Raw genomic sequence first — 21,536 nt, 5'->3', positions numbered from 1 at the left:
ACCCGTGTGAACTGAGTGGAGTAAGGTCTTATATAGCCTCATCAGCTGTGGTCTGACGTAATGTCTGACGTAATGAAATCACACCCGGGTGAACTGGGTGACCGTAGCAACCATTCTCATTTTTTGAGCACAGACAGACAGACACGTAAACTAACAAAGCCAGTCGTAGGAGTGGTTTACACCACTCAAAAACAGATTTACAAGCTATCAACGGGTCGTGATGTGACGTGTTGATGTAGATCTGTGCTGAACATGTTTACAGTAGCAATGCGGTGATTGGTCAATTTGGGTGAAGCAAGCTGAGATGGTGACGTCACCAGTCCTCGGAAGTATGGACTCCCGAGGCCAATTTGCTAGTCTGAACTCCCAAGGATGCAAGTCTGAACTTCCCAACTTCGGGTATTGAGAAATGGCCATAGACTCAGCTTGCTATATAGCGACGCCAGGCCCAGGAAATAATTCCCAATGCATTTTCCCCATAGACATTTCCAAAAGTATTTATTTAAAGACATTATAAGCGTCGTACAAAGCCAACTCGAGTTGTGACAAATCATGACAACAAACACAATATTTTGGACCAAACAAATAATTACAAAGAAGTAAAACAACAAAAAAAAGTGTTGTAACCTGCTGTTTTTTCTTCTTTCTAATTATTTGTTCGGCCCAAAACATTATGTTTATTGTCATGATTTGTCACAACTCGAGTTGGCTTTGTCCGCAGCGTAAACGTCTTTAAATAAATACTTTTTGAAGTCTATGAGGAAAATGAACGGGGAATTATTTTCCGGGTCTCTCAAGGGGGTGGGACTAGTCTGCGACGCTCTATTGCATAGCAGCTGGTAAAAAAATCAATGAAAACAATCAATGAAAACAATCAATGGGAAAAATCATTGAACATCTATAAAAAAGAATCAATGAAAAAAAAAATCTGTCTTGACATTAAGGCTTGTCCGCTTGTCCGGGACAAGTATTAAATCTTCCCGGACTAGTGCATTAAAATTGTACTTGTCCGTTGGACAAGTGACTCTTGGTTTCGATTTTTCTGTGACGCTCCTACCAGCCAACAATATTGTCTACCATTGTTGTCTGGCTTTCCTAATCATCACCTTTCCAATATTGTTAATAGTCCTAGAATGTCTGTAATCTTACATACATTCCATGTATTCCAAATACCAAATACACAGCCATATATCAGTCCTATCAGAGCAGTTAGCAGACTGACCACGTCAGCATGCAAACCGCAGGCTTTCTATTTCAGCATGTAAATATCTGACTTTGAGTCAGATATTGTCCTCTAGTTTCATATCCATGTGAAAGTTCTGGCACAAAACATAATGTTATGTAAAATATCGCCACTTTTACATGAGGAAAAGCCAGACTGAAAATATAAAAACTTCCTTTGGGAACAGTCGATGTTTGGGAAGACATATATAATGTCCCTGCTAGTAAACGGAAATAACATGAAATAAAAGCATGTTATTAGGTTTTGTTAGGTCTTATGTGATTTCATATAAGACCATAATGTAGGGATAATTGTGTAAAATTAGGGTATAACTTCTGTCTAATAACAAACACATTATTTCCAATTACGCCTTATTAGGTCTAATTAGGTGTACCGTGAATTGTGCTGCGACCCAGAACTGTATATCGGGGTCCCACAGATAATACAAAGTTAAATAAGGTACCGAATGGGGGTCTGTGGCCTAATGCAAATCAAACTGGGGGTTGAAAATCTCTGTGTAAGACCACTGATGTCACTGAAATGTTCCTGCCTTCGTTAATTGGGAATGGTGGATGTGGAAAGGTCATTGCACTCCGTGTGTGTCATGGCGTGCGTGCGTGCGTGCGTGCGTGCGTGCGTGCGTGCGTGCGTGCGTGCGTGCGTGCGTGCGTGCGTGTCACAGTGTGTGTGTGTGTGTGTCTGTGTGTGTGTGTGAGAGAGAGAGAGAGAGAGAGCGAGAGACGCACAAATGTAGAGATATAAAGGCTGAGATGAATAGAGGGGAAAAGGGTCTGTCTCCTAAGACTAAAGGTTTTTCAGCCAAGGAAGGGTATATACTACTAGCAATTCAATCTAATTAAGAAGAAATATTGCCAAGCCGGAGGCATTGGCGGCTACCAACGTCATCTCCCTACAATTTGTTTGATTTTGTGCTGCTTCATCAACAGACACACACACACACACACACACACACACACACACACACACACACACACACACACACACACACACACACACACACACACACACACACACACACACACACACACACACACACACACACACACACACACACACACACACACACACACACACACACACACACACACACACACACACACAAAAAGGTGGAGTCTCAGTCAGAAAAATGCCAATATCACTGTAAAAGTGATAAAGAATAACATCCGTATACTTTCCCAGAGGCTTGAGACATGGCTGGGAGAGAGTTCAGTGGAGTTTGCAGGCACTCTGGCTCCCCCCGTCACACCGCGGATCAATGGAGCACTTAGTTATTTATGTGTTCTAATTGGTTGGCAGTGCCTCTCCACGCAGACAACGCAAGATGCGCTTGATCGCTATTGCAAAAATGCCTAGCAGAGACACCGGAACCAACGCGGAAACATTATCACCGGGCACCAGGCGTCTTGATAACAAAGCCAAAAGAATGCGTCTCCTTTGCCCCCAATAAACCATGACATTCACTCACTGGTGGGGAATGAAACTGACCACACTGCAAACTATCTTTAAAGGGATTCTCCGTTTGTCCACGCACACGCACGCACGCACACATGCACGCGCACACACACACACACACGCACACGCGCACGCACACACACACACACACACACACACACACATTAGTGAATGATTTGCTCCCCCTTTCGTTAGAGAATGCTAAAGAAGATTTTGCATGGGCTGATTAGTTGAAGGCACAGTTGAGATGAATTTGGGAATATATCCTTGACCAGAAAGGCAGACAGTGTTGAGAGCAAGGCGCTGCCACCAGATGAGGATGTTGACACTTCCAGAACACTTGGTTCTTCAGCTAAAGGGGAAGCTGAAGCAGTCTTTCAGGGCGAGTGACTCCCCTCCAGTGCCACCACTCTCAGTGGTAAAAAGTTCTTAGAACACAACAGACCTAAATGGAAGGAACTGCACGGGACAGAGTGTGAGGAGGAAAGAAGACAGGAATGCATACCAAAATGAGAAGAAGCATTACTCCAGACTTTTACTTAATCCCTTCAACCCTCTAGACTTGGTAAACTGGATCTGAGTTAGCTCTGCAATTGGACCACTTTTCCCCTGTCTGCAAAAAATCTACAAACTCACAACATATTTGATCACCACACGTTGTGAACTTGTAGATCAGCTATAGAGGGTATGTGTATGCATAAAGTGAGTGGCAAATCAAGTTGCAAATCGAGTGGCAAAGTGAGTTTATCGTACGTCGTTTAACATTGTTATAGGACTTTTCTGTTTGGATGTATGGGCTGTCAAGGCCATAAAGTAGTTGTTTGCCACTCAGTAGGCGCTCCCGCATGACTTGTACTTGTACTATGATGTCACGATTGTCACGTGCATACCCTCTATAGTGGCTCTCCGCTGCTGTAGAGGAGCTGAAGTATAAACTAGGGCTTATTTGGTTATTGTGCATTTTGTAATACTGATCTAAATCTTCTATGTAACTTTTCAACAAAAAAACATTGTAGTAGAGTAATTATATTGATCCAAAATGACTGACCATGAGGTGAATTTGCACAATTGCCCCTGTCGTCAGGCTTCCCCAGAAGCCCCCACAAGCACATCGCTTATGCTATCCCAGACTGAGAGAAGACGAAACGGTGTTTATCTTTCACCAGAAACGGTAATATGTCGGTGAAAAAGAGCAGGATTTTTCAGCGTGCGTGTTTTGGAACTGTTGCAGCCAGGTACCAAGTATAAAGTTACTTTCAATCCCTTATCCACAGCGCATAACCCAAACTCTGCACATATTTTGGGTGCTAATATCCCTGGATGGGTATGGACAAGTCTATTAAGTAAGTCTGGGTCCAGACACAAGTTTTTCTTTTGGTTCTCAAGCTGAAATGTTTCGGAAGCCCTCTAGAAAACGGGGGGGAGTTATTGCATGGCTCTCCCAGTCCCCTCTTCTGAAGCCATGTGGCTATAACTGCTGGCAGAAACCAATAACAGCGAGGGTCTCGCCACCTTTTGTCAATGGGAAGCAGACCACAGACAAACACCACGGAACCGTGCACGCACGCAGACTATAGACAAACACCAGAAATGAGAAATGACCTTCGCTGCTGGGGGGGGGGGGGGGGGGGGGGGGGGGGGGTAGGCGGGGGGAGGCGGGGGGGGGGGGGCATGAGAGAGAGACCACATGGACCACGATGCATTTACCACCGGATTCCTAGAAAAACCCCATACGGGTCTGTGCGCTTGACTGCATGGCTGCACATGTGAAAAATAGACAAAGCGATTACCACCATATTTATGTTTGAGCAGAAATGCAAGCCAGTCTCCTCTGGATAAACACAGAATCTAATTGTGGTTAAGCGAAGGGGTGGTGAGGTGGGGGAGGGGGGGTGTAGGAGGTGGTATAAGTAAAGGAGGTAAAACTTAGAAGACAATAGGGGAAAAAAGCAGAATGAGAAAACTAATAAACGTGTGCATGAGATTGTTTAATATCTGACACAAGCTAAGCGTACATGCTAAGCGTATGGTGAGAGGCGGGGGGGAAAGGGGGGAAACGTGTCTCTTCTTGCAGGTGCATGGGTAAAAAAGAAGAAGCCGCATCAGGGAGGAAAACCCCTCGGTGAGATGAACAGACAGGGCCAGGAGAAAGTACGTTGAGCATAAAGTCCAACGCCGTCAGCCGAGTCATGGCAGAGCAGAGGATGATACTGGATACCATATTGATTAACCACAGATCATGCACTTCCCAGAACACATATAGATAGATCCATAGGCATTTTGTACAACTTGGGCCAGAAAGGGGGAAGAACGCAAAACAAAAAGCTAAAATAATCCTAGAAATTATTATTATTACAAATAAACTCATTTTAGGTGATAAATATTGTGCAGTCATGACACAAATTGTGTCTGGGGGAACCAGTGCTGCCCCCACATGGTTACAATAACACTGTGCACAAAATGTGACACTATTCATCCCCATTGACCTTATTGATACCCGACAAATTGAGCTGAAATGTAATCACACCCCATGTCTTGGTCATGAAGACGAGATCAGTGAACTCCAAAGGCCACGGAGCATCAGCAAAAGCAGCAAACTGTTGCCACAAATTCCAAGCCTTGACATCATTTGGAGCCTGCAGACTCACTGGCACCAACACAGCGGTTGGATCTCTCACTTTCGCAGCAGCCGTAGACTTACAAGAAGGCAGGGCAGGTCACTGTGACCTCCCTAATGTATTAATCTGTTTGGCCAGTCTAAACTAGCCATTTACTGTCTATCTTCCGAGGCTAATCCATGAAAACAATGACCAGCTGGCCCGCAGTATTGATTTATCAGATGATCACCAGTTGTGGTGAAGGGTCCAAGTCGGCGTACGCAGAGCGCCATCAACAGTGACTCTGCGTGCGTGTGTGTGTGTGTGTGTGTGTGTGTGTGTGTGTGTGTGTGTGTGTGTGCGTGCGTGCGTGCGTGCGTGCGTGCGTGCGTGCGTGCGTGCGTGCGTGCGTGCGTGCGTGCGTGCGTGCGTGCACGCGGATGTGTGCGTGGGTGTGTGTGTGTGTACATTTGTGTGAGTCATCGAATCATTGAGGCCTAATGGTGTTAACAGCGGAGCACAGGGGCTGTTTCTAGGAACCCAGGATCAGAAGTTGTATACTTCCAGGAAAAAAGGGGCAGTGGAGAGAGCGGGCCGGAGGGTCAGCTCACATGGGAGGGCTTTGATGGTGGTGGGCTACAGGGCCAGGTCAATGGGGATAACCCTGAAACTAGAGCCCTCTGCAACAACATTATATGTGTCTGGTCTGGCCAATATACCATTAAGACCCCGATTGTACAACTGGCTCTCAAACCTTTTCATAAAATGAAAATATATCTTCCATTATATTTTGCTGACTTGTGAGTTTTTCAAGTTACAGTATATTTATGAATATTATATATTATATGAATATGTTTTTGTCTTTAATGGTTCTTTTTTTTCTCCTCCATTTCCTCCTTTTTATTGTCTTTGTTTCATTGTTTTAGCTGTCCCTGTGTAAGGCCATTGTTTTGTTAGAAAATATAAAATAAAATAAAAAAAGTATACAAAAATAAAAAATAAAATGAAAAAAATAAATACAAATGAAACAATTAAAAATAGCAGATGTACATGTATATCAGGTTTTTTTTTCATATCCAATGCTAAAATGTAAAGTGACACAGATGCTTACCAGTTTTTAATGGGATATATACAGTAGGCCATTATTTGACTTAGGCCAACAGATTGGTATCGGCAATTATAGAAGTGTCTTGGTTTCTAACCACTTGAAAGCAGGCGTTCCTGTTTTGTTAAAGCTGCACCATGTAACTTTCCTGCTCTCTCTACCCCGTTTTTGAACCCGGGTCTCCTGAGCTTGTCTGCTTGCTCTGGGGAGAAAAATAGTTTTGACCCTGTGTCAAAGGTCGAGCGCTGTAGAATGGCTGCTCACTGCTCCTAGTTGTTATAGGATGGGTAATGCAGTGGACATATTTCACTTATGTATACAGTATACTATATATATGGTCATGAAGTGTGGGTCATGAACGAAAGAATAAGGTTGCGAATACAAGCGGCCGAAATTAGTTTTCTCCGACGGGTGGCTGGCATCTCCCTTAGAGATAGGGTGAGAAGTTCAGTCACGCGAGAGAGACTCGGAGTAGAGTCGCTGCTTCTTCACCTGGAAAGGAGCCAGCTTAGGTGGTTCAGGCATCTGGTTAGGATGCCTCTCGGGCGTCTCCCTAGGGAGGTCCTCGAGGCACGTCCCACTGTGAGGAGTCCACGGGGCAGACCAAGGCGCAGTTGGAGGAAACACATCGACTCACTGGCCTTGGAACGTCTTGGGATCCCCCAGGAGGAAGTCACTAATGTTGCTCTGGAGAGAGAAGTCTGGAGCTCTCTGGTGGAGCTGTTGCCCCCGCGACCCGACTACAGATGAGCGGTTGAAGATGGATGGATGGATGGATGGATGACAAAAGTGGGGACTAAATTGTGATATTATTCTTATTATTGTGTCCATCCTATAGACACAGGATCTAAATGTCTCAATAGAATAGAGCAGGGAGACCAAATACAAGCATCCCGATTGCGTACGTTATATTTAGCATACTCTACCTCTACCATATTTGTCCATCTACCAAAACGTCATCTGTATTGTGAAATCTTGTCACCTAAATCTTTTCACCAGTATAACCAGCAGGGGATCTGAGATACTGATGTTTGATGTTACGAGTAGAACAGTATGTGCAAGACTCACGTTGGGCTTGATTGTTGACAGCATGCGTTGCCTATGGTTCCACAGTCCAGTGAATAAGGGCTGCAATATTTTCATAATCCATTATATGAAGTCGTTGGTGCATCATTAACATGATCATCATTAACGTGATGCACAGGATAGGATATGAACACCTGGTCTAGGCTAGAACACCTGGTCTAGGATAGAACACCTGGTCTAGGCTGGAACACCTGGTCTAGGATGGAACACCTGGTCTAGGCTAGAACACCTGGTCTAGGATAGAACACCTGGTCTAGGATAGAAAGCCTGGTCTAGGATATAACACCTGGTCTAGGATAGAACACCTGGTCTAAGATAGAACACCTGGTCTAGGATAGAACACCTGGTCTAGGATAGAACACCTGGTCTAGGATAGAACACCTGGTCTAGGATAGAACACCTGGTCTAGGATGGAACACCTGGTCTAGGATAGAACACCTGGTCTAGGATGGAACACCTGGTCTAGGATGGAACACCTGGTCTAGGCTAGAACACCTGGTCTTGGATAGAACACCTGGTCTAGGCTAGAACACCTGGTCTAGGATAGAACACCTGGTCTAGGCTAGAACACCTGGTCTCGGATAGAACACCTGGTCTAGGATGGAACACCTGGTCTAGGCTAGAACACCTGGTCTAGGATAGAACACCTGGTCTAGGATGGAACACCTGGTCTAGGATGGAACACCTGGTCTAGGATAGAACACCTGGTCTAGGATAGAACACCTGGTCTAGGCTAGAACACCTGGTCTAGGCTAGAACACCTGGTCTAGGATAGAACACCTGGTCTAGGATAGAACACCTGGTCTAGGATGCATTTCTTTAAATTCTAGAAACATTTACTTTTCGTGGCGCCACATAAAAAGTGGTTAATTAAAAGAGGGAAAGAGCCGGGCTACACAGAGAGAAGCAGACATGCACTGCCTTATAAACGTCTTAGTCCCCTCCTCGCATCACCTCACCACACTGCCTTATAAACGTCTTAGTCCCCTCCTCGCATCACCTCACCACACTGCCTTATAAACGTCTTAGTCCCCTCCTCGCATCACCTCACCACACTGCCTTATAAACGTCTTAGTCCCCTCCTCGCATCACCTCACCACACTGCCTTATAAACGTCTTAGTCCCCTCCTCGCATCACCTCACCACACTGCCTTATAAACGTCTTAGTCCCCTCCTCGCATCACCTCACCACACTGCCTTATAAACGTCTTAGTCCCCTCCTCGCATCACCTCACCACACTGCCTTATAAACGTCTTAGTCCCCTCCTCGCATCACCTCACCACACTGCCTTATAAACGTCTTAGTCCCCTCCTCGCATCACCTCACCACACTGCCTTATAAACGTCTCAGTCCCCTCCTCGCATCACCTCACCACACTGCCTTATAAACGTCTCAGTCCCCTCCTCGCATCACCTCACCACACTGCCTTATAAACGTCTTAGTCCCCTCCTCGCATCACCTCACCACACTGCCTTATAAACGTCTTAGTCCCCTCCTCGCATCACCTCACCACACTGCCTTATAAACGTCTTAGTCCCCTCCTCGCATCACCTCACCACACTGCCTTATAAACGTCTTAGTCCCCTCCTCGCATCACCTCACCACACTGCCTTATAAACGTCTTAGTCCCCTCCTCCTCTCCATCACCTCCCCACACTGCCTTATAAACGTCTTAGTCCCCTCCTCGCATCACCTCACCACACTGCCTTATAAACGTCTTAGTCCCCTCCTCGCATCACCTCACCACACTGCCTTATAAACGTCTTAGTCCCCTCCTCGCATCACCTCACCACACTGCCTTATAAACGTCTTAGTCCCCTCCTCGCATCACCTCACCACACTGCCTTATAAACGTCTTAGTCCCCTCCTCGCATCACCTCACCACACTGCCTTATAAACGTCTCAGTCCCCTCCTCGCATCACCTCACCACACTGCCTTATAAACGTCTCAGTCCCCTCCTCGCATCACCTCACCACACTGCCTTATAAACGTCTTAGTCCCCTCCTCGCATCACCTCACCACACTGCCTTATAAACGTCTTAGTCCCCTCCTCGCATCACCTCACCACACTGCCTTATAAACGTCTTAGTCCCCTCCTCGCATCACCTCACCACACTGCCTTATAAACGTCTTAGTCCCCTCCTCGCATCACCTCACCACACTGCCTTATAAACGTCTTAGTCCCCTCCTCGCATCACCTCACCACACTGCCTTATAAACGTCTTAGTCCCCTCCTCGCATCACCTCACCACACTGCCTTATAAACGTCTTAGTCCCCTCCTCGCATCACCTCACCACACTGCCTTATAAACGTCTTAGTCCCCTCCTCCTCTCCATCACCTCCCCACACTGCCTTATAAACGTCTTAGTCCCCTCCTCGCATCACCTCACCACACTGCCTTATAAACGTCTTAGTCCCCTCCTCGCATCACCTCACCACACTGCCTTATAAACGTCTTAGTCCCCTCCTCCTCTCCATCACCTCCCCACACTGCCTTATAAACGTCTTAGTCCCCTCCTCGCATCACCTCACCACACTGCCTTATAAACGTCTTAGTCCCCTCCTCGCATCACCTCACCACACTGCCTTATAAACGTCTTAGTCCCCTCCTCGCATCACCTCACCACACTGCCTTATAAACGTCTTAGTCCCCTCCTCGCATCACCTCACCACACTGCCTTATAAACGTCTTAGTCCCCTCCTCGCATCACCTCACCACACTGCCTTATAAACGTCTTAGTCCCCTCCTCGCATCACCTCACCACACTGCCTTATAAACGTCTTAGTCCCCTCCTCGCATCACCTCACCACACTGCCTTATAAACGTCTTAGTCCCCTCCTCGCATCACCTCACCACACTGCCTTATAAACGTCTTAGTCCCCTCCTCGCATCACCTCACCACACTGCCTTATAAACGTCTCAGTCCCCTCCTCGCATCACCTCACCACACTGCCTTATAAACGTCTTAGTCCCCTCCTCGCATCACCTCACCACACTGCCTTATAAACGTCTTAGTCCCCTCCTCGCATCACCTCACCACACTGCCTTATAAACGTCTTAGTCCCCTCCTCCTCTCCATCACCTCCCCACACTGCCTTATAAACGTCTTAGTCCCCTCCTCGCATCACCTCACCACACTGCCTTATAAACGTCTTAGTCCCCTCCTCGCATCACCTCACCACACTGCCTTATAAACGTCTTAGTCCCCTCCTCGCATCACCTCACCACACTGCCTTATAAACGTCTCAGTCCCCTCCTCGCATCACCTCACCACACTGCCTTATAAACGTCTTAGTCCCCTCCTCGCATCACCTCACCACACTGCCTTATAAACGTCTTAGTCCCCTCCTCGCATCACCTCACCACACTGCCTTATAAACGTCTTAGTCCCCTCCTCGCATCACCTCACCACACTGCCTTATAAACGTCTCAGTCCCCTCCTCGCATCACCTCACCACACTGCCTTATAAACGTCTCAGTCCCCTCCTCGCATCACCTCACCACACTGCCTTATAAACGTCTTAGTCCCCTCCTCGCATCACCTCACCACACTGCCTTATAAACGTCTTAGTCCCCTCCTCGCATCACCTCACCACACTGCCTTATAAACGTCTTAGTCCCCTCCTCGCATCACCTCACCACACTGCCTTATAAACGTCTTAGTCCCCTCCTCGCATCACCTCACCACACTGCCTTATAAACGTCTTAGTCCCCTCCTCCTCTCCATCACCTCCCCACACTGCCTTATAAACGTCTTAGTCCCCTCCTCGCATCACCTCACCACACTGCCTTATAAACGTCTTAGTCCCCTCCTCGCATCACCTCACCACACTGCCTTATAAACGTCTTAGTCCCCTCCTCCTCTCCATCACCTCCCCACACTGCCTTATAAACGTCTTAGTCCCCTCCTCGCATCACCTCACCACACTGCCTTATAAACGTCTTAGTCCCCTCCTCGCATCACCTCACCACACTGCCTTATAAACGTCTTAGTCCCCTCCTCGCATCACCTCACCACACTGCCTTATAAACGTCTTAGTCCCCTCCTCGCATCACCTCACCACACTGCCTTATAAACGTCTTAGTCCCCTCCTCGCATCACCTCACCACACTGCCTTATAAACGTCTTAGTCCCCTCCTCGCATCACCTCACCACACTGCCTTATAAACGTCTTAGTCCCCTCCTCGCATCACCTCACCACACTGCCTTATAAACGTCTTAGTCCCCTCCTCGCATCACCTCACCACACTGCCTTATAAACGTCTCAGTCCCCTCCTCGCATCACCTCACCACACTGCCTTATAAACGTCTTAGTCCCCTCCTCGCATCACCTCACCACACTGCCTTATAAACGTCTTAGTCCCCTCCTCGCATCACCTCACCACACTGCCTTATAAACGTCTTAGTCCCCTCCTCGCATCACCTCACCACACTGCCTTATAAACGTCTTAGTCCCCTCCTCGCATCACCTCACCACACTGCCTTATAAACGTCTTAGTCCCCTCCTCCTCTCCATCACCTCCCCACACTGCCTTATAAACGTCTTAGTCCCCTCCTCGCATCACCTCACCACACTGCCTTATAAATGTCTTAGTCCCCTCCTCGCATCACCTCACCACACTGCCTTATAAACGTCTTAGTCCCCTCCTCGCATCACCTCACCACACTGCCTTATAAACGTCTTAGTCCCCTCCTCGCATCACCTCACCACACTGCCTTATAAACGTCTTAGTCCCCTCCTCGCATCACCTCACCACACTGCCTTATAAACGTCTCAGTCCCCTCCTCGCATCACCTCACCACACTGCCTTATAAACGTCTCAGTCCCCTCCTCGCATCACCTCACCACACTGCCTTATAAACGTCTTAGTCCCCTCCTCGCATCACCTCACCACACTGCCTTATAAACGTCTTAGTCCCCTCCTCGCATCACCTCACCACACTGCCTTATAAACGTCTTAGTCCCCTCCTCGCATCACCTCACCACACTGCCTTATAAACGTCTTAGTCCCCTCCTCGCATCACCTCACCACACTGCCTTATAAACGTCTTAGTCCCCTCCTCCTCTCCATCACCTCCCCACACTGCCTTATAAACGTCTTAGTCCCCTCCTCGCATCACCTCACCACACTGCCTTATAAACGTCTTAGTCCCCTCCTCGCATCACCTCACCACACTGCCTTATAAACGTCTTAGTCCCCTCCTCCTCTCCATCACCTCCCCACACTGCCTTATAAACGTCTTAGTCCCCTCCTCGCATCACCTCACCACACTGCCTTATAAACGTCTTAGTCCCCTCCTCGCATCACCTCACCACACTGCCTTATAAACGTCTTAGTCCCCTCCTCGCATCACCTCACCACACTGCCTTATAAACGTCTTAGTCCCCTCCTCGCATCACCTCACCACACTGCCTTATAAACGTCTTAGTCCCCTCCTCGCATCACCTCACCACACTGCCTTATAAACGTCTTAGTCCCCTCCTCCTCTCCATCACCTCACCACACTGCCTTATAAACGTCTTAGTCCCCTCCTCGCATCACCTCACCACACTGCCTTATAAACGTCTTAGTCCCCTCCTCGCATCACCTCACCACACTGCCTTATAAACGTCTTAGTCCCCTCCTCGCATCACCTCACCACACTTCCCAAGTTGTGACGTTTAGAAGGGCAGCGTGAATCAAACATACGTACAGTATGCATGAGGCTCACCTCATGCAGGAAGCAGCTCTTATGAGTGAGCAGGGTGAAGACTAGAACAAATAATAATAATAATAATAAATGATGTGGGAAGTAACTTACTCAAGTGCCGTGTTTAAGTTTAACGTTGTGGTATGTGGTACTTGATGCTTCTACTCCACTACATCCCAGAGGCAAATATCCTATTTTTCCTGCATGGAAAGTTATTTAAAAACATTAGTTGCTAGTTACTTTGTAGATTTTGATTATTATTACGAAACATTAATTAACCAGCCCAATCAGCCCTATATACTTTGGCTATTTGAAAATACCCGATCGTCATGGTCATAGGTTGTGAGCTTGTAGATCTGCTATTTTCAAAAGATTCTTTATGCATATAAGTATTAAGTACATTTGACAACATGTAAAATAGGGACATTATGAGACATTAGGCCTACAGTATGTGTACTTTCACATGTGGTACTTTAACTATATTTTGACACCAATACTAAGTCAAAACAGTCTGAGTTCCACCACTGCTTTATGAATGAGCAGGGTGAAGGCTAGGAAAGAAACCCTAATAGGGGGTGAAGGGAGGTATATGGTGTGAGCATGACAGGGGGCCCACTCGGCAAGATATAGAGCATTCTGAGTCATTAGTCTCACAGCCAATTTGTTCAAAAGGTCCGCTATAATTCAATCACGGCAGCACAGGACACAGGGCCGCTGGCAACCTCCACCGGCGTTGGATTATTTATTTATCCACTGAGGTATTTGTCTCTGGCAATAAAACAGTGGAGTGCGTGTGCGTGCGTGCGTGCGTGCGTGCGTGCGTGCGTGCGTGCGTGCGTGCGTGTCGCTGCTACTCAAACACTTCCATGTCAAGGACCCCCAAATTAATATGTATATAGGCATTGGAGGCTACATTTTTGTTTTTGCCTTTGCCAAGGTTTGTCAAGACATTGGACCTTGGATCCCCGTCAAGGGTCCTCGGACCCCACTTTGAGAACCAGCGTTCCAACAGGTCAGAGTCACTGCCTGACTGCATGTCTCACAAGGGGCTCGGTGGCGGGGTCAGGAATCCTATCAATGGAAGCTCTGAGGGGATATACTGCCATTTAGTTTTCAGATCGAGCCGATAAACCTATGCATTCATTCATGTCCATGTCACACGAAACAGCCTCAAAGACACGGCTTCCCCCCCTGCCCCCCCTTCCCCAAACTGGGCCTGGAACCACTGGAGACATGGGAGGGAGAGAGGGAGGACAGAGCCACACACCGAGCCAAGAGGGTCCATGTCAGTGTTACAATGAAAACATGCATCACGCTGGATGCTTTGGATGTATGCTCCCTTTCTTTTTCCCCCCTTTTCTTTCCCCTTAAACTCTGCTACTCATCCCCCACCCATCCCACATCCCCCCCCCCCCCCCCCCCCCCCCCCCCGTCCTTCCACTATAGGCCATTTCTCAAGGAGGCAGACAGGGTAATTTCACATAGTAACATAATCCCCCCTTTGGCTCAATAATGACCAGATTGACATGAAAGGGACATGACATGCCCTGTCAAACAGCCAGGCAGCCAGAAAGAGAGCATTGAAAGATCCAGGTAGTTTAGCGAGGCAGGGGCTCATATAGACGCACGCACGCACGCACGCACGCACGGCACACACAGAAATGTATATGCACTGATGCATCCTCCATTTTGATTGCATGCGGGGACTGAGGTCAGGATAACCAAACATAAAATTGGTAGTGTGTGTGTGTGTGTGTGTGTGTGTGTGTGTGTGTGTGTGTGTGTGTGTGTGTGTGTGTGTGTGTGTGTGTGTGTGTGTGTGTGTGTGTGTGTAGTCATGAATACGTGCCGTGCGCACATGCAGTATACAACTCAATTTGACAGAGGAAGTCAGGGTATATTGTGTGTGTCATTCTATATGGAATCGTAGTTTCAGGTTAGCAGGGACAGTTGCAGCCCAGAGAAGATGAGAAAGAGAAGTGAGGAGGAGGAGGAGGGGATGAGGAGGTTTCGGTGGAGGAGAGCGGCGGACTCCCTGCCCTCCTGGGGGTCGATGACATCAATGAGAAGCTAATAATCCCGCCGCGAGCTACCTCAGAGGGGGCCGAGTGGCTGCCAGAGCAATCCACTACAGTCTGGGCTGTTCTTCCCCTGCTGTTCATAGGCCTACATCTCCAGAAGACCAGGGGGATGGGGGGGGGGGGGGGGGGGACAAGGGGGGGGGGGGACAAGGATGGGGGGGAAAGAGGAAGGGCGGGAGGGGAGAAAAAGAAAGAAAAAAAGGACATTTTGCTCTTCCTCACGTTTATCTATCGATGGAGCCCGCTAGGGTCTGTCTGCTATTGATTGTGCCTCATTTTCTTCGGGGCTGCGGTGCTTGCTATGGGCGGCACGTACAGGGGGCTTTGTTTGTGTGTGTGTGTGTGTGTGTGTGTGTGTGTGTGTGTGTGTGTGTGTGTGTGTGTGTGTGTGTGTGTTTGTTGTCGTGTTTCTTCTGGTATTGTTGCTGCCCCACTGAAATTTCAGAAGCCAAGGTAATTAGATGCTTGATTGGGTGGGGGGGCGGGGCGCGGGGGGAGCATGAGCCAGTCTGTTCCCATGTGGGTGTGGCGGGGGTAGGGGGTTGTAACGCGCGCACGCACGCACTTGTGGGTGTGTGTGTGTGTGCACAGCTGTGTCAGTTTGTTCAGGCGCACGCATCATCAGCATCATCATGTTTTCATAAAGGCCAATAGAGAAACACACACACACACACACACACACACACACACACACACACACACACACACACACACACACACACACACACACACACACACACACACACACACACACACACACACACACACACACACACACACACACACACACACACACACACACACACACACACACACACACGCAACAGGTTTGTACACTCTCAGAGTTACAGACCCATAAGGGTCCATTTGGTTCAATTTGTACACTCTCAGAGTTACAGACCCATAAGGGTCCATTTGGTTCCATTTGTACACTCTCAGAGTTAGACTCATAAGGGTCCATTTGGTTCCATTTGTACACTCTCAGAGTTACAGACCCATAAGGGTCCATTTGGTTCCATTTTTGTACACTCTCAGAGTTACAGACTTTGGAAACCACTGCTGTATGAGGTTTCCACCCGACAGAGATGAGTATATGAACGAATGGCGTTGACAAGCCCCAAGAAGGTCTGGCCAACGTTGAAGCTGCCACTACCTACTGGCCACAAGTGGAACTGCAGCACATTCATGGAGGTGGACGGACATGCAGTGACGTCATGTGCGTAACGTGCATCAACCCAGACCTCAAATTTTAGGTCCGCTCTCAACTTCCGCTCGCTCGAGCCATTGAGTTATAATTATGGTACTTCCAGCAGTCTCCCGCTTGCTTCAAAACGCCACTGAGGAGCTTCTATTGTCGCTCTCAGTCCTCACTCTATCCTTTAGAACTCTCTCAGTCCTCACTCTATCCTTTAGAACTCTCAGTCCTCACTCTATCCTTTAGAACTCTCTCAGTCCTCACTCTATCCTTTAGAACTCTCTCAGTCCTCACTCTATCCTTTAGAACTCTCTCAGTCCTCACTCTATCCTTTAGAACTCTCTCAGTCCTCACTCTATCCTTTAGAACTCTCTCAGTCCTCACTCTATCCTTTAGAACTCTCAGTCCTCACTCTATCCTCTATAACTCTCTGGGCCTTTCTTGCAGGTGACACGTGGGAGAAGGAGAATGTGCTAAGCCCAAATGTCAGTCAAAGCCCTTTACTCTTAAATCTGTCTGTCCTCCAATATCCAGAATCCAAACACTCCTCTCAAGGGATGCATAATAAGCACGCGCAAAAAATACTTATTTTCTATCAAGCCTTGACTTAACAGAGATTTATTTTTTTATTATAATTATAATTATGTTATTATCATTATAGCATTCCTGAGCCAATATATTTGATAACCGGGTCATCAGTCATAAAATCGGTTATTGCAATATTGGCAATTCTTTATAATGTTCATGAAATAGTTTTGGAAAATGTCTGGAAAAAATCAGGACATGTTTTTTTTGCCAGGTTGAAAGTGGTCCATTGATCCTTTGCAGTAATCAAAAAAAGAATAAAGAAATATAGATATAGATATAGATATATATATATATATATAAACTGCACATGCATAGCTATTTAAGAACATACATACCTAGAAATATGCAGCACACAGAACCTGAACATGCACAGTTCACTTGTCGTGCACTGTGCATGCCCCCCACCCCACGCGTGTGTGTGTGTGTGTGTGTGTGTGTGTGTGTGTGTGTGTGTGTGTGTGTGTGTGTGTGTGTGTGTGTGTGTGTGTGTGTGTGTGTGTGTGTGTGTCTACACCACATAATTTATCCCCACAAGAGGAGAAAGCCATGACGTCATCTATTTATAGCCTCTCTATCACACTGCCTGTGGTCTGGTCAATGTTAACTAACATATGCCACCTAGAGGTTCTATGCAGTATCTGCACTATCAAATACAGTTGTTAATATCCGCATCAACAACAAAAAAAGACTGACTATGCATGGCTATATAAAATAAGTGTCACTGACACAATCCACGAGAGAGAGGGAGGGGGCGTGAAGAGAAGACATGAAGGACAAGGAACCATAAGGCCATTCTTTCTATTTTTAATTTCCTGTGTGGTTATGATAACTTGCATTTGAAGTTTTAATTGAGGCGTCAACAGCTGGCAAACCTATTTCCAAGGCTTACTGTAATTCTGTTCAGTAAGATGACTGTCACTCATCAATGAACACCCATATATATATATATATATATATATATATATATATATATATATATATATATATATGCACACAAGAGAGGCACAGGGTCTAATAACGCTGTGCAACTGAAAGTGCTTTCAGACAATTAGCTACATTAATTATCAACAATCTGGCTAAACTGGCTTGAATCTCCTTACAGCCCTAAATCTTAACTTGTTAATTGAAAACATTTCATTTATTAAGACAGAGGCTGAGATTGATACTCAACCCAGGGTTGAACCGATAACCCTTCCACTTCCACAGTATAGTAGCTTTTTCATAGTTTCTATTTGTTTGCATATTTTCCTATATAATGCCTAATTTGCATATTTAAATGTACAATTTCAGAAGACTTATACAATAAACCATTGTCTTCGTGTAAGTAAATCAACTGGGGAAGTTTCATGGTGATAACTATTACCGGTATCTTATCTTTCAACTGTGTGAAGTGAGCGGTGCAACTGTACCGTGTGGTACGCTTAAGTGGTTAATCTATTTGTTGATATATTAAATGCTTCGTGACTATTTAGATAAACTGAAAAAGTAATCGATAGAATAGAATAGTCTGTCTGACTTGGGATTTTGTGACAACTAAACAAAAAGGTTCTGAATTATCTTCTAATTCAGTAACATATCAGTACTTTGTGAACATTAATTTCTCTTTCTTTGTACTTTACTTGAGTATTTCCGATTTTCAGTACTTCTTCTACTCCACTAGCTATCCAAGGCAATTCACGTTTACTCCACCATGTATTTGAAAACGTACTACTTAGGTACTAGTTAGTTACTTAGTAGATTTTGATTGTTATTACAAACCTACTAAGCACTAGATACATTTCGGTCATTTGAAAATAGCAGATCTACAAGCTCACAATGCGTCGCATCACATAGCCAATATACTTCTGTACTTTTACTCAAGTACATGTTGAATTCCGGACTTGTAACGGAGTTGTTCCACATTGCAGTATTGATACTTGATACTACAAAATACTAACTACTAATACTACTACCACTACTAATACTAGTACTTCTTTCCACCACTGGACGATACACACCTCCAAAAGGGCCTCTCTCTCTCTCTGGTGTAAGCACACCTAGGATTCCATGCGCGGACAAAAGCCGCAAGAGACACTGGCCACGAGCGGCTTTTGGCCGCGCATGGAAGCTCAGGTGTGCCTGCGCTGTCACTCTCTCTCTCTCTCTCTCTCTCTCATATGTCTCTCTCTCTCATATCTCTCTCTCATATCTCTCTCTCTCATAGCTCTCTCTCTCATAGCTCTCTCTCTCATAGCTCTCTCTCTCATATCTCATATCTCTCTCTCTCACCCACCTCTCTGGTGATGTTGTCCTGGACCAGGTTGTAGAGTGGCACCACACGGCTCACCTCCAGCAGCACAGGGGTGGGCGAGGACGAGGGCTGATCGCTGCCCCGGCTGCCACTAAGACCACCGCCCGTGCGGCTTCCCCCTCCTCCTCCTCCTGTGCCCCCTCCGTCCGTCGCGCCGCCCCCCATCATGGCCTGGTGGTGGCACAGGTGGCAGGCGGACGGGCAGCTGCCCTTCTCCTGGCAGCGGATCTCCACGCCGTTCACCAGGTCCTCGGAGAGCAGCTGGCTCCTCAGCAGCGCCCACAGGTAGCTGATGAAGGGCACCGACTTCAGCTCGCGACGCCCCCCGCCGCCGCCTCCTCCTCCTCCTCCGCCTCCGCCGAGCCCCTGGTCCGTTGCCTCTGTGGGGTTGGGAGAGGGTGAAGAAGGGGTCAGATGTTGTTCTTTTTGCATCTTATTTTATTTTCCTATGTCGTCTGTTGTGTTCGTATGTGTATAAGCTTAAAAAAAAATAACACCTGTGTGAAGTGAGGGGCGCTCTTATCATGACGTAAAATAGACACTATGCCCATTTCCTCAGACACTATGACGTAAAATTCTCCATTCATTGTCAATGGGCATTTAATGTTTGTTTAAGACAAAGTTTGTGGACGGTAACTGAAGGCTGGATGTAGGAGGGGCTAGCGCCTCTAAAAAAATGAAAATATAAGGGTCAAAACAGATGAATCGGAATTAAAACGTTGTCATTCCATGTATATCTGAATAAGAGTGTTGTATTTATGATGTGATTGAAATGACACTGATCTACTATAACTAATTGTGAGCTTTCAGACGGATATTTTTCCCTACTTTTGTTCCAACTTTCACCAAACGTTCACCCATATTATTCATGACACATGCCCAGAACAAGGGGGCGCTATAGGGTTTAAAAGATCCTGAACGGTGCATGCATGAGACGACACGAAAGCCCATCCCTCTCCTTCTTCCCCATCTGTACCTTTCTTTCCCTCCGACTTCCCAAAAACAAACGGCTACATCTAAACACACACTGACTGTACGCAGGCGAGGGCGACGACCAGGGAGTTTCACAACCTCTCCTGCGCTTGTTGCACCGCTAGCGCATCTGGATCTACTTTTGTCAGCAGCCGGGAAAAAGAAGAAGTAAAAACAACAACAACTAATCCCTCACTGTCATCAGCTTGTATAGACGAGGGATGGATGGGGGTCACTGGCTGCTTTCTCCCGTGTGTAAATAAGCACCGTTTGATGTTCCCGTTTAGCGCTGGGGGGGGTATTCTTTTTTTTTTTTTGCCTATCATTTCCTCTGTCAGAGGGATAACAATGAAGCAATAACATGGACATAGAGGGGGAAAAGGAGGAGAAACAAGAGAGAATGCTAATTTATTGCAAAGTGTTTCTGTTATGGGGGCGGTGGGGGACTTTAGACCACGTGTTGCACGGAAACAGATGTGTCATCTGTGTTGATGTAGCATTATGTGCAATTTTATGTGCGCCCATGAGAAAGTGTCTATTTGACGTGCAGAGGGTACGTCAGCGAAGAGTACCCCCGGCACTCAAATGAGCTGCGAGGCTCTCTGCTGTCTGTGCGTTGACACGAACATGATTTGGGGGTGTCTCGGTGGCTCGGGGGAACGGTTCCTGGCTGCCCACCACTGTGGTTCGATTCCTCCACGGTGCATCTGTACTCAGTGGTGAAAAATGCACTCACATGGTTTACTAAGTTAAGCGCATAAATACAGCAATATAGAAATAATGTAGAAAGTCCAGAATTCAAAATGTACTCAAAATGGTAAATCAACAGTAACTAGTTCAGTTCATAGTTCATAATTGTGAACTAAAGTTTCCAAAAATGAACTAGTTTAGTTGTTTCTTTTCTTGTTTTTTTCTCAATACGTTGCTGCGAGCTATTAGTCAAAATTATTGCCACAGCCCATATAGAACCACACAGGCTTGATTTCGATTTTTAATTTGTTTAAATTGCAAACAAAAACAAATGTGGTCTACACCAGTGATCCTCAGAAGTTTGTGTTTCAAGGACACCCACATTACTATGCATTAGGCCACAGACACCCCATAAGACTGAGAGTGGGGTCCATCAGCTCCACTATTCACTCTCAAGAGTTACCAATCACAGGCGTTGGATTCCCGCTGGGGAAGCTGTGGGCCCTGGGGGTGTGTTCTCTCCTCCGCGTCGTCAGTGCCC

At 46.7% G+C, this 21,536-nt stretch overlaps 1 protein-coding gene across 1 annotated transcript in view; it reads right to left on the bottom strand.

Moving 5' to 3' along the window:
• Nucleotides 1-21,536, bottom strand: part of astn2 (astrotactin 2) — a 530,329-nt gene that overhangs the window by 46,809 nt on the left and 461,984 nt on the right. The window contains exon 17 of the mRNA XM_079524726.1: nt 19,316-19,713. Coding sequence (XP_079380852.1) covers nt 19,316-19,713 — 398 coding nt within the window. The remainder of the gene's footprint in view (nt 1-19,315; nt 19,714-21,536) is intronic.

This window comes from Electrona antarctica (genome assembly GCF_951216825.1).
Source record: "Electrona antarctica genome assembly, chromosome: 16".
Taxonomy (NCBI): domain Eukaryota; kingdom Metazoa; phylum Chordata; class Actinopteri; order Myctophiformes; family Myctophidae; genus Electrona; species Electrona antarctica.
This window is presented reverse-complemented; position numbering and strand designations above follow the sequence as displayed.